Here is a 13,322-nt window from a genome sequence, read left to right as displayed (position 1 = left end):
GCCACCTAGCATGCTGGCCTCCTTGGTTCAGACTGTTTCTTCAACTTGTATATATTTATTTTCTGAAAGATGAAATGACAGATGTCTGTAATATGGCTGCTGATTCACTGTCTCTGAAAACAAGATGTCTTTTTTTGTCATGATTGTTTCTGAGAGAGAGAGAGAGAGAGAGAGAGAGAGAGAGAGAGAGAGAGAGAGAGAGAGAGTGAGAGAGAGAGCGCATGTGTGCATACATGCACACTTCTGTTGTCCTCATCGTTTTGTTTGTTCCCCAGTGACTCAGCACATAAAAGAGCTGCTGGAAAGGAACACTAAGAAGAAATCCAAATTGAGAAAGAAACCCAAGCCCTATTTTGAAGAGCACGATGGTAGGGTCCATCCACCAACTCTTCTCTTAGCAGCTTCCTCTCTAGATCTTAACCATGCCAAACCTGCTTTTCTTCAGTCTGTTTTGCCCTTCTCTTAATGCTCCTGGGCTTGGGAACTAGCCTCTCCTTGCACAATAAGCTAGGGAAGAGGAGTGGGGGAAAGAGGCCACAAGAGAGGCCCTAATCTACTAGGAAAAAGAGGCCATAGCTAAACCACTTTCAGGAAGATAGCATAAAGAAGTATATGCCTCTCACTTATTTCCATGAGATCCTTTTTTTAAAAAGTATTATTGAGGGTGAGGCAATTGGCAGAATAGAGCTAGTCAAATTAAAAATTTTAAACCAAATATTGCATTTTTAAATTTTCTTTTTTCCCTTACCCCCCCTCCCCCATTTGGTGGAGTTAGGAACTGACAATGGAGAGGGATATTTTTGGTGTTTGGAGGCTGTGAGCCCAGTCCTGCCTAGCTAACTGCCTCTGATGACTTCTTACAGCTTGTTGCTAAAGGGCATTTTCATCACTAAAATCTCTGCTTTCTCAATGTGGGTGGGAATGGGAGTAGGGGGGCATTATATATTTCATGCCAAAATGTTGGTCCAGGCAGGTAAGTATGTGTCACAGTGACTTCCTTGTGGAGGCCCAGAGCCAGCCACCATGAATTGTCTTTGAACAGATCTTCTCTATAATTTCTGTGGCCCAAAGAACAATAATAACCTGCAGAATTGCTGGACTAGGGAGCCCAGAGAATTTCTCTGTCCTCTAGAGCTCCCATTTGCAGGGGAGTACCTTCTTCCCAAAGCGCACGACTTGGTCTTGCTGAGGCAAATGTACAGGAATCCTTGACTTCCTTAGTGTTTCTCTGGAGAGGATTTCTCCATAGACTGAGATTTCCAGTTTGTCATTCAGTCAGGAAAAATGTACAGGACACCATGCTTTACTATAAACTCTGTAGTATGGTGTGGGGCAGTGGAAAAATAGAAGATGTAGCCCTACTCTTGTAGGCTCAAGCCCACAAAAGCCATACTAGAGTCAGTAAAGTGTATGGTAAAAAATGCTCATTACTAAGAAGAGATAACCGAAAACTGGGAAGAAGAGAGCTAAAATATTGGGGGACATAATCAGAAAGGTCTCCAAAGATTCCAATAGACTGGAATAGTAGAATTAAATAGAGACTGGAATTTAATTGGAATAAATATAAAGTGTAGTTTGCAAAATTGGGGGGGGGGGGGATTAAATATGAATTAGTCTTATGACATGGCACCTAAAAATGCTTGTGTGATTTTGGACTGCAGTCACTGAAACATGGTGTCCAAAATAAAGGGAGCAGTTATTCCACTGTTGTCTCCTTTGGTCAGATTACATCTGAACTTTTGTGTACAGTTCTGGATACCACATATTACAGATAATGTTATTAATGAAGTGGTGTAGGTCTAGAGAAGGACACCAGATTGGTGAGAACACTGAATGGATACCAAATCATAAAAGGATCACATAAGAAGAAGGGTTAGGGATCATGATAGCTATTTAAAGGGCCAGCATATTTTAGCTCTGTAAAAAGAAAAACTTCCTAACAATTAGAGCTGTCTAAAACAGTGATGGGCTGCTTTGGGTAATAATCAATTTCCCCTCACTGAAAGTCTTCAAGGAAAGACTAAATGACCACTTGTCCAGGGTTAAATATTGTAAACACTATACCTGTTCAGGTATGGTTGGAATATTTCATTTAGCAAAAAATTTTTAAAGCTAATTACAGAGAATTCAGAGAAAAGAACTGAATAGTACCTACTCAAAAAAAAATATATATATATATATATACAAAATATACCTTTCCAGGCTTATTATTCATTACTTCCCTTCACATACTCTGCATTCCACCCAAACTGGCCTTGTTTCTGTTCTTTACATACAACTCCTTTCCCTTCTCTTTTGCTTTTACACCGACTTCCTCATGCCCACAATGCCTTCCTTCATTATCTCCACTGTAGAATTCTACTTTCCTGCAAAGTTCAGATTAGATGGGTCCTTTCCCAATCCCCCAGATGCTGGTATTCTTCTTCCCCTGAAATTTCTATATGTTTATTTTGTATATGTTTTTATATATTTAGACATATACACATATTCAACAAAAGAACGAAGGAATTATTTCATTTTTGTCTTGACGTCCCCTATGCCTAGCAGTGCCTAGTAAATAGATACCTCATAAATTTTTGTTATTTGATTGGTTAACTGGAAAGGGGCCCTAGTAATTAGTAGAAGGTGGAACCTGAACTGAGCTTAGGAATTCTAGCAAAGCTTTTGATATCCCTTTTGACTCTAATAGTCTAGAACTACATACTAGGACAGAGTGCTTTCTAATGTGCCATGCAGAAAAGCCTGGCCTTCCAGGGAATCACTGCTTCTCTAACAGGAAGAAGCAGAGATGCATCCTGAGAATCATCCCTTATGAAGTTCTTCATCTAGAAAGTCTTCAACATTTGTATAGTTTTTAGGAGTTTTATTGGACTTAAAATAAAGTAGTAATAGAGGTGCTCTCCCTCATTGAAAGAGCCAGGAGAAATGTTCCCTGTGGTTGTACAAACACACAGCGAGAATGGCCATGGTCCCAGAGTCTTCATGGGATCCTACAGCAACCTTCAGGACACTAAGTGTCATGTCGCTACAAAACAAGCATGGGAGATATCTCTCTGTTCACTGACCATTCCGAAGAACTCTTACTAAGAATCCGTTTGAGCTCTTTCAACCCTCCTATGAAGAGGTCATCTAGAAAATCATAATAATAGTAATAGCTAACATTACATGTTGGCAAATAACAACAAAGTGGAAAGAGGCTTAGGTTTAAGATGAGAAGGCCTGAATTTGAACCTTGGATCGACTACATAGTGCCTAAGTGACTTTGGACAAGTTATTTCCCCTCTCCAGGCCTCCATTATTTTCTCTATAAACATAAGATCTGACTCATGGTCTTCAGATCCTGATCCTAAGGTCTTCTTATTCACTTTGCCACCCAGAAAGAAGAAAGTAAGAGCAGAAACAGACATTTAAGCCCAGTATCTCTCCAGTCTGACCCTAAAATGGCCTTGAAGGCATCCTCTCACCACTCCTGAGGACATCCCATCCTCACAGAATCCAGGACCTCAGAATTGGAAAGGAACTCAGACATCATTTAGTCCAACCCCTGAAAGTGGTCATTTAGCCTCAACTCAAAGATCTTCAAAGATAGGGAACCCATTGTCTGGCAAAGTAGCTCATGCCACTGTTAGAGAATTAGAAGATTTTCTTCATTTCAAATTGAACTATGTCTCTTTGTAATTTCCACCCATTGTTCCTGGTTAAATCTTCCGGAAACAAACAGTGACCATCTAATTCCTCGTCCACGTGATAGTCCTTCAAATACTTGAAAATAGCTATCATGTCCCTTCTATTTTCCAGGATAAACATCCCCAGTTCCTCCTCATGTGGTATTGTTTCCTGCCCCCTCCCCATCCTGGTTCCCTTTCTCTGGATGCTCTCCAGCTTTTCAATATCCTTCCTAAAATGTGGCATCCAGAATCAAACAAAATATTCTAGGTGTGGTCAGACCAAGGCAGACTATACCAGGGCTATCACCTAGATAATCTGACTTTTTGCCTAAGCCCATGATGCATCCAATCTCTAAAGATGTCCCTATCGGCTTCCTCTCTTCCTCAGAGGTCTCAGCCTAGACCCAAATCTCTGGCATAATTCTTTGCTGTAGCATTGTTATTTTCGTACTTTCCTCTATTGGGGGATGGGAGGATTGGGTGGGGGGAAGAGGCGGGAACCTGCTTCAGAATCAAAGTAGTTACCTCAATGAATTATTGAAATGGTAGAGAACAGGTCTGAATACATCTCTACCCCTGCTTTCTACCTTCTCCTCCCTAGGGGTACCCGACTCATTGACATTGGTAAAATTAAGCTTCAGTAAAGATCCCCTTGGTTGACATGTCTTTTCAGATGATAGATTTGAGATTGCTACAGAGCATGATTTATTTAGTCCCCTAATAAGTTAATCTGTATCCAACTCCTTCCTGACATAGTCATTAGTTGCAAAAACATCATTTATAGGATAAAGCTGGTGATGGAGAGAGAAAAGTTAAAGAGAACTCAGTGACATTCTTGTCCAACTGTACCTAAACAGGTATTCTGTACCACATTGCCAGTAAGAGCCCATCCAACCAATATTTGGAGACCTCCAGTTAAGGGGATCCCACTATTTCCTGAACTAGCTTGTTTTACTTTTAAGAAGTCTCCCATCCAACATGCTTTCCAGCACCTCCCTCCCATCCCACTGAATCTTTAGGCCTGCTAGCAAAGAGAGGTGGCATCTAGCCTTTGCCTGGAATAGAGGAATCTTAGGAGTCTGTGAGAAGACAAGCTCCTGCCCCAAAAAGTGATAGAAAGTCATCAGAGTATCTGTGGCTTTCTCTGAAAACCACATTCACAGGGTATCAGCAGGTAGGTGTTTATATGAAATACATTTGTGTACACACCTGCACCTCCCAGAAACTGGTGCCAGGACACTCTGTCCTAATATTCATACCCTCCAAACCACATGAACACACCTACAAACTAACAGTCATGTTCTTATGCCCATGTATTCTTATACCCACAAATACATGAACTAACACTCAAGCACATAGACTAACACTTCCACCCACCTTCACACTGACAACCATGTCACACTGACACATCATCTCATTGCCCACCTACTTCCTCCATGGCTGGAGGATGTCGTTTTATTTCCTGAAGGGTACGACTGCACAAATTCTACTTTGGGACTCAAGTTCATGTGCTGGAATTTGGGGAGATTTTAACTTTTTCTTTCTTCCTTCCTTCCTTGCTTCTTTCTACCTAATAAAGCTAGGTCAAACTGGGTTCCAGCTTCCTTCATAAGGTACAGTTGCTTAACTTTTGTTTTTTCCCTTTCAGGAGTGGCAATAAGCACATATGCCAAGTATTGTTACAACAAGCTTCAAAAGGCCGCGTTGACAGGAGCCAAAAAGGTATTGGTTTCTTTCCCTTGTTTTAATTTGGCTCTCCTCCCAAGACTGGTAAAAAGGGCCTGAGCAACCTGGGTTGGGAAAGGGTACCTCAGGAAAAATCTTTCCAAAAAGCTGTCTTCATTCTTCTTAATCTCAGAGGGAAATAGAGACATAAATTGTACATGATGATACACGCTTGAACGACCTTGAGATCCTGATGTGTTTGTTTATATATATATATATATATATATATATGTATGTATGTGTATGTATATATATATATGTATGTATGTGTATGTATATATATATATGTATGTATGTATGTATGTGTATGTATATGTATATGTATGGCTCCTCTTCCTTCAGCTGACTACCCAGCTTCTCCCTTTGGTTCTAGCAGGCTTTACCATCCTGGCCCTTTCCAAGACAAGGTCCAACTCAACAGCCATATTTGGAAAGACAAACTCTAGACATGAAAAGCTTTATGAGTTGTACAGACAAGATGTGCTGAGATCAGAGGGGAAAAAATGGAGGGATCCCTGTGAGCTAGGATGATCAGAAAAGTTTTCATAGATGAGGTATTATGTGAGCTAAACCTTAAAGAACCAGGAGAATTTTGCTAGCGCATTTTAGGAGGGCATTTTTAGCAAGAGTCTGCCGCATGCAGAGGCAGAAGTATAGGAAAGTGAAGCATTCGGGGTACCATGAGGAGCTGACTAGTTGGGTCAAATGCTTCCTGGAGAGAAGCTGGTATCAAATTAGCAAAGCCTGGGATACTAAGCTAAGTAATGTGAATGTTGTGCTACAGGCTTCAGGGAGTTCTGAAAGAGTTTGAGCACAAAAATGGCAGGCACTTAGCCTCCCAGTTCCAAGTCACAGTGACCCTGGCTCAAGCCCTCTGAGGCTGAAAGCAGCTACTAGTCTTGAAGAGCCCAGTTAACATTGATAATAATTATAATAAGGGCACTTGAAGACTTAGAGAGTACTCAGTGGAGCAATAAGGATAAGGCTGTTCCCCTCACTTTACAGATGAGAAAATTGGTTCCAGAAGAGGATACAGTATATAGAGAGCTTTTTCTGTTATACTGTGCTATCCCAAGAAAGCTAAGAAGCTAAAAAAAACCAAGACTGTACCCAGAAACCTACCAAGCAGTGGGCTTTTGAGGAGACAAGGGCGGAGCCAGGGCTGTGAGCACCTTCTCTGCTTCTGGACTTCTTGAAAGATACTACTGTGTGCACACGCACACACACACCCTCTCTCGATACTTCTGAGGGAAAAATATTGGGGATATGACTTCTAGGGGTAACAGCATTGTCTACTTTGACTACTTGGTGGCATTCAACACGTTCTCCAGAAAGTATTATTGAGGGGATAGGAATTATGTGCAGGTAACTGCTTAATAGCCAGCACTCCAGAGTTGGAAGTGTATACACAACACACAAACTGCATTATGAATACGTTATTAGTTTTTTCAGTCAGCAAAACAATTCAAGCCCTGATTTGTAGTTTGCCCATTTCCAGTGCTCACACTAAAAATAAGTCAGCTCAGATCTGGATCTAGCAAACAAACCTCTGTATCTTGAATCTCTTATATCCCCTCCTTCCCCCCCCCCCCCAATCTGTTAGCAGTAATTCTATAGTGCCACGATGATTATATATAAAATCCCCTATTTGGTGATCAAAACCCTTCATACACACACATGCACATGTCTGACTGTCCCACATGCCTGGGGTGCTTTTCCTTCTCATCTCTGCCTCCAGGTTTTGCCTTTCCCATTTTCTCTTCATTCTAGCATCTTCTCTCTGTTAATGATACCCCATTTCTCCTGGATATGACTTTTTGTGCATAATTACTTATATGGTGGTTCCCTTATTAGATTGTGAACTCCTTAAGGACAGGGAACACTCTTTGCCTTTCTTTGTATCCCCATTGTGCCTAGCACATAGTAGGCACATCATAAATGCTTATTAACTGAGGGAAATAGATCAGTGAAACAAAGAGAAAGGGCAGGAAAATACAGCCTTGCTTTAGAAACAAGCTTGTTCTGCCTCATTTTACAGAGTTGGAAATTGTGGCTCAGAGAGAGAGATTTCCTCAAGATGAAACATTTGATATGGCCTAAGAGTTGGAACCTAAACCCAGGTCTGCAAGTCCAGTGCTTGTTCCACCATACTGCACTGCCCAGCTCATCAGTATTCTGAAGAACTAATAGTCTAGGCTTGTGTGTCTTGGACCTATTACCATTCAGCAAAATGGTTTCCACATACTAGAGCCCCTAGTTTTTGCCAAAGGGAATTCTAGACTAGCTGAGGGACTGCCTGGTTTTGAGGCCATTCAAATTTAGCTTTGTATTGAGGGCAGAAGAGCAGGTTATCTACCTGAGGTTCCATCAGGTCCTTAGCTGACTATTGAGGTCTCAAGTTGAATAAAAGTAGCAGAATGGGAAAGGAACTGACAACCACAGTGACCCAAGTAGTCTTGAAAGTAGCCTAGAAATAGCTCCTGCTCCACCCATTATCCTGGGAGGGTGCTATTTTATACCTACCCTTTCCATTCAAAACTGGACTTTTTTTTGTTAGGAGGCCACCAACTAACTGTGTGACCTCGGAAAAGTAGATTTCTCATTGGATTTCAACAAGAAACACAACTAGCTTGCAATTTTTTGCTTTCTTTACAACAACATTGTATAAAGCATTATCCCCATTCTTCAGATGAAATAAGTGAGGCTCAGAGAAAAGATGTATGCCTTCTACAAGAAGCCTCATAAGGCTCCACAGTTAGGAGAGCTTTCCTCTTCAATGTTACTTTCTTGCACTTAGTGTTTAGCATGGATGGGCCTATTTATTTACATATTGGAACCTCTATTAGTCTGTATGTAAACTCTTTGAGGATAGGGACAGCTTTCATATTTTAACTTACTTTTTCCAGTGCTTGGATCTTTAGTAATGGCTCCCATGGTCTTTAAAGTACCTTTCAGTTCTAAACCTATGTTCCTAGGACTCCAAATTTAGCACTTAATAAATGCTGTTTGATTCATGTCTTAATTGCCTTAAGCAACTAGTAAATTACCTTAAGCAAATGGCCTCAGGCAAATTACTTAAGTTCTTTGGATCTCATTTTCCTCATCTGTAAAATAAGGGGGTTGAATTAGTTCCTTTTTACAATCCCTTCAAGTTCTAAATCTATTATCATTTTATTTTAAACTGGATTATTAAGTGCCAGAGCCAGGATTCACACTCAAGTCTCCTGGGTCCAAATCTAACTCTTTGTCTAATTTGATCACACTGCCTCTTACCTATAAAATAAACCCCTCTTGATCTTATCCCAGGGGCCTCCACATGCTCAACAGTGGTATTTGACTAAAGTTCCTCATGGCAGTTCTCTGTTTAGAGTTTTCAACCAGCCCAACCCTGGAACTCTCTGGTAACACCAGCCCATTCCTTCAGGAGGCCCAACAAGCTACATGTCCCACCAAGACCACATATTGTCAGATACTGAGCTCTCTTTTTTTATTTGGAGAGAGTATCACTTTCCTAGCCAGGAAGCTTGGAGGGCCTCAACCTTGAGTGAGAAGACTCCACTCTCAGAGTTAGATTTCAACATTGAAAGAGATTTCAGAGATCATGTGGTTCTACTTCTACCAGAACAGAAACCCTATCTATATATCTCTGACCAATTACTGAGCTTCTGCTCGAAGACCTCTAGTGATAACAAACTCACTACATCTTAGAAGAACCCATTCCATTTTTGGACAACTGGAATTGTTGGGAAGTTTTTTCTTTCTTCTCTAGCCTCAAAAACTCATTTGATCTGGCCATCTGTAGTATCTACTACTCTATATCTCTCCTCCCTAATGAAATGTTAAACTCATTGAGAAAGCACTTTATAATTGATGCCTCAACTTCATCTCCTCTCATTTTCTTTTTAACTCTTTACAGTCTGGTTTCTGATTTCATTATTCTACTAAAAATGCTCTCCAAAGTTACCAGTGACTTCTTCATTTGCCCATTCCAATGATCTTCTTTTCAACCTTCATCCTTCTTGATGTCTCTGTAGCCTTTGACATTTGATCACTGTGGGAAGGGAATTCCCCTCCCCATTATGTCATTTTGTTTGACCAGGGACCTGAAGATCCTTTACCATTGAGATGTGCAAGTATAGAGAGACCCTCAGAGAAAGGAAGTTAAAACCAAGGAGATAAGGAAACAGACATTGCCTCACTGGACAGTGCCAGGCAAATTAAGGAATTATGATTGGTTCCTGAGATGTGATGTGGGAGAGCTAGTGAGTAGAGAAAATTGCTTATAAGGCAAGACCAAGGCATTGCTTGGGCCCTCAGCGTCTTCTGGCTGGAGTTTGGAACCTAAAGGAACCCCTGTCAGTGGTGAGCTTCATTTCATCAAACAGCTTCTAGGATAATTACCTAATCAACTCTCTACCTCTTTCATACATTTCCCTCTCTTTACTATCACTACTTTGATTTAATAAAGCTACTAGCGGCCACATAATTTAATTATATCACCTCCTTCTCTTTGATAACCTCTTCTATCTACTGACACTACTCTGTTCTCATTCACCTCCTACCTGTTTGACCACTCTGTCCTCTGTCTCCTTTGCTGAATCTTCAGCTTGATTGCTCCCACTAAGGATAAGTATCATACAATGAATTCCCAATTCTCTTCCAATGCTATTTCACTTGTTGGTCTCATTAGCTCCCATGACTTCAATTATCATCTTGGGTTCTGATGATTCTGAAATCTCCTTTAATCAGCCCTAAAAGTTCTCTACTAACATCCAAACACATAGCTCCTACTCCCTGTTAAACATTTGAAAAGTGGATGTTCCAGACATTTTAAATTCAACTTATACCCAGCTGAACTCTTTAACTTTTCCTCCCCTCTTCCAAACTTCCCTATTATTGTTGAGAGTACCACAATCTTCTGAGTCAACCAGGTCATAACTTAGGTGTTATCCTCAATTGCTCAACTTCCTTTACCCCACATCCAATCTGATACCAAGTCCTACTGATGATGTTGCCACCACCCTGGTACAGGGCTTCATCATTTCATGCCCAGACTATTCACATAGCTTGATGATTGATCTTCTGACCAATACAATGGCCTCACTACAGTCTACCTTCCACACAGCTGTCAGAATAATCTTCCTAAAGCACATGTAGGACCATGTCAAACCCTCTACTCCCATTCTATAAACTCCGATGGCATCTCTTACTTCCAGGATCAAATATAAAATCATCTGTCTTCCATTCAAACCTCTTCACAACCTGGCTCCTTCCTACTTTTCTAGGCTTCTTACAACTTTGTCCGCTTTACATAATCTGCAGTTCAATGACACTGGCTTTCTTGCCACCCCTTGCACATCTTCTTGCTGATCTCTTTCACTGGCTGTTCTCCATGCCTGGAACTCTCACCTCCCCATTCCCTTCTCCTGGACTCTCTGGCTTCCTTCAAGTCTCAAGCTAAAATTCCCATCTTTTAAAGGAAACTTTTCTTGGGCCTTCTTTATGCTAGCGCCTTCTCTTTTAATTATCTCCAATTTATCCTGTATATTTTTTGTGTGTATTTAGTTGTTTCCTTGTTGTCTCCCCTCATTACATTGTGAGCTCCTTGAGAGCAGGAACTGACTTTTGTCTTTTCCTGTGTATCCCTAGCACTAAAATGATTGTTTATTGACTGATCGCTTAAATCAAAATCTTCATATTTACAACTATCTCCTCTTTCCTTCTCCACTCCAAATTCCTTCTTGTTCACAATCATATAACCATATAATTTTAGAGCTTAAAAAATTCTCAAAAGTCTAATATACCCAATTCCTAATTAGGATACCATTTTACAATATCTTCTACAAAAATGCACTTGCCCCTTCCCGTGAAATTTCCCTTCTAGCAAATGTTTCAAAAGAAAAAGGAGAAATGGTTCAGCAAAATCAAGCAATATAGTCAGAGTCTGACATCATGTGTGTGTGTGTGTGTGTGTGTGTGTGTGTGTGTGTGTGTGTATTCTACATTTCACCTCTTGGCAAAAGAACAGAGGGTTCATTTTGCTAACTTCTACCTCAATAGGCAAGCTTGACATGGACAAGGGAGGGTCTTCCACTCACCTCTAGGAAAAGCTTCATCCTCAATGCATGCGCATGCGCATGCTTCCCCAGTACCATTGAGTATATGTGAGGCGATTAATAATGTCCAACCCACACCTAAACAAGAATACTCTTCATAGCACTTCTGATGAGTTGTCCAGCCTCAGGTTGAAGGCCCACCCCACCCCACCCCCCAAGGGAGACCCAATCTGTTCCTCTTTTAGACACCTCTGATGGTTAGGTAGATTTTCTTTACATCAAGCTTAAATGGGTGTCTTTGCAGTTTCTACCCATTGTTCCTAATTCTGACCCCAGAGATCAGGCAGAACAGATAGACTTTCCTCCCCACCTGAAACATCCCTAGTTCTTTCAACTAATTCTAATATTGTGTGCCCTTTGCTATCCGGGTTGTCCTTCTATGGCTAGCCTATTCCAGCTTACGAAGGTGGCACCCAGAACTGAATAGGAGACTTCAAATGTAATCTGATTTGTAATAATCTATCATAGAATTTGGCCAGGAAGCAAAGTAAAGGTCACTAGTCTATCACTATCACAAAACCCATTCTCTTCCCTTTTTTAAAAAATCAAGACTTTTGCCTTTCTCCAGTTCTGTGGTACCTCCATGAGCTCTCAAAGATTACAAACAGTGACTTGCTCACCAATCAGCCATTTCTTTTGTCCTTTTGGGTGTCGTTCATATGGACCAGGTGATTTGAACTCATCTAATACAGCTAAGTGATCTCTGTCTACCTACTTGTCTTGATATCAGATTCCCCTTTTGTTTTGTCCTTTCTAGTTCAAAGATCATTCACCTTAGCATAAAAAACAGAAGCAAAATAAGTATGTAATAACTCTGCCTTCATCACTTGTCCTTCTTTGATCTTCTTATACTCTGACCTATTCATCCTTAACCTTATACTCTGACCTATTCATCCTTAACCCTAGATCACCTCACAATCTGCCTTCTCCATTCCTACTCCCCCTACTGTTGACTGCCATTGGAAGAACCCACAATACTATGCTGACAGAATCTACTACAATGCACATCATATAATCTCATCTGGACCCTCCTTTCAGGCAATCTTTTTTATCCCCTCCTGGTTGACTCTAGCATATTCCCTTCAAAACTTTTTCCTTTATCCTCAAACTCCCAGGCTTCTACTTTGCCCACCAATAGATGGCTTCACAGCCTACTTTATTGAGAAATTCAAGGACATCTGTCATGAGATCTTCCTCCTTTCTTATTCATCTCAAAACTTCTCTCATCCTTTAGACTGTGAGGAAGAGATGACTCATCTTGTCAAAGCTTACCCTTCTACTTGTGCTCCTGATCCCATATCCTCTCTTGTCTTCCTCACCCCATTAATCATTTTCTTTCTCATCTTTAATTTTTCTCTGGCTCTTCCTCTGTTTTCTTCAAAGATACCAGATTTCTTAAAACCTTTATCTACCATTCCTACTGAAGTTACAAATATTCTAACTCCATACCCTTCATTATCCATGTCCTCATCTCCTTTACATTCTGGCTTTCAACAATACCACTCTGTTGAAAGTATTATTTCAAACATCAACAGTCTTTTAAATCTGATGGCTTCTTCTCACCCTCATCCTTATTAACCTACATTCACATTGCCAACCACACCTTCCTGCTAGATATTCTCTCTTTGGATTCTGTGACACTGCTTTCTCCTGTTTCTTCTTCTGCCTAACTGATTCCTTCTCAGAGTCTATTACTGAATCATCAGCCATCCCTTGACTACTCAGCATGAACATTCTACAAAGCTGTATGTACCCTGTGTCCTTTTCTTCCCTTGTCTTTCTTCTGTATATGATATCCTTTCATGGTCTCATC

The 13,322-nt window shown here is 40.7% G+C and overlaps 1 protein-coding gene across 5 annotated transcripts in view; it reads left to right on the top strand.

Moving 5' to 3' along the window:
* The window catches only part of ARHGAP39 (Rho GTPase activating protein 39), a 426,284-nt gene that overhangs the window by 397,322 nt on the left and 15,640 nt on the right, over window positions 1-13,322 (top strand). For 3 of the 5 annotated variants that reach the window (XM_056822906.1, XM_056822904.1, XM_056822905.1), the window contains exons 7-8: window positions 276-368; window positions 5,317-5,390. In XM_056822906.1, the coding sequence (XP_056678884.1) occupies window positions 276-368; window positions 5,317-5,390 (167 nt within the window). The remainder of the gene's footprint in view (window positions 1-275; window positions 369-5,316; window positions 5,391-13,322) is intronic. The other 2 variants (XM_056822907.1, XM_056822908.1) reach the window with 1 other exon arrangement.

Source organism: Monodelphis domestica, chromosome 3 (assembly GCF_027887165.1).
Source record: "Monodelphis domestica isolate mMonDom1 chromosome 3, mMonDom1.pri, whole genome shotgun sequence".
NCBI lineage: Eukaryota > Metazoa > Chordata > Mammalia > Didelphimorphia > Didelphidae > Monodelphis > Monodelphis domestica.
Note: the sequence above shows the minus strand (reverse complement) of the source record. Positions and strands in the feature narration are given on the sequence as shown.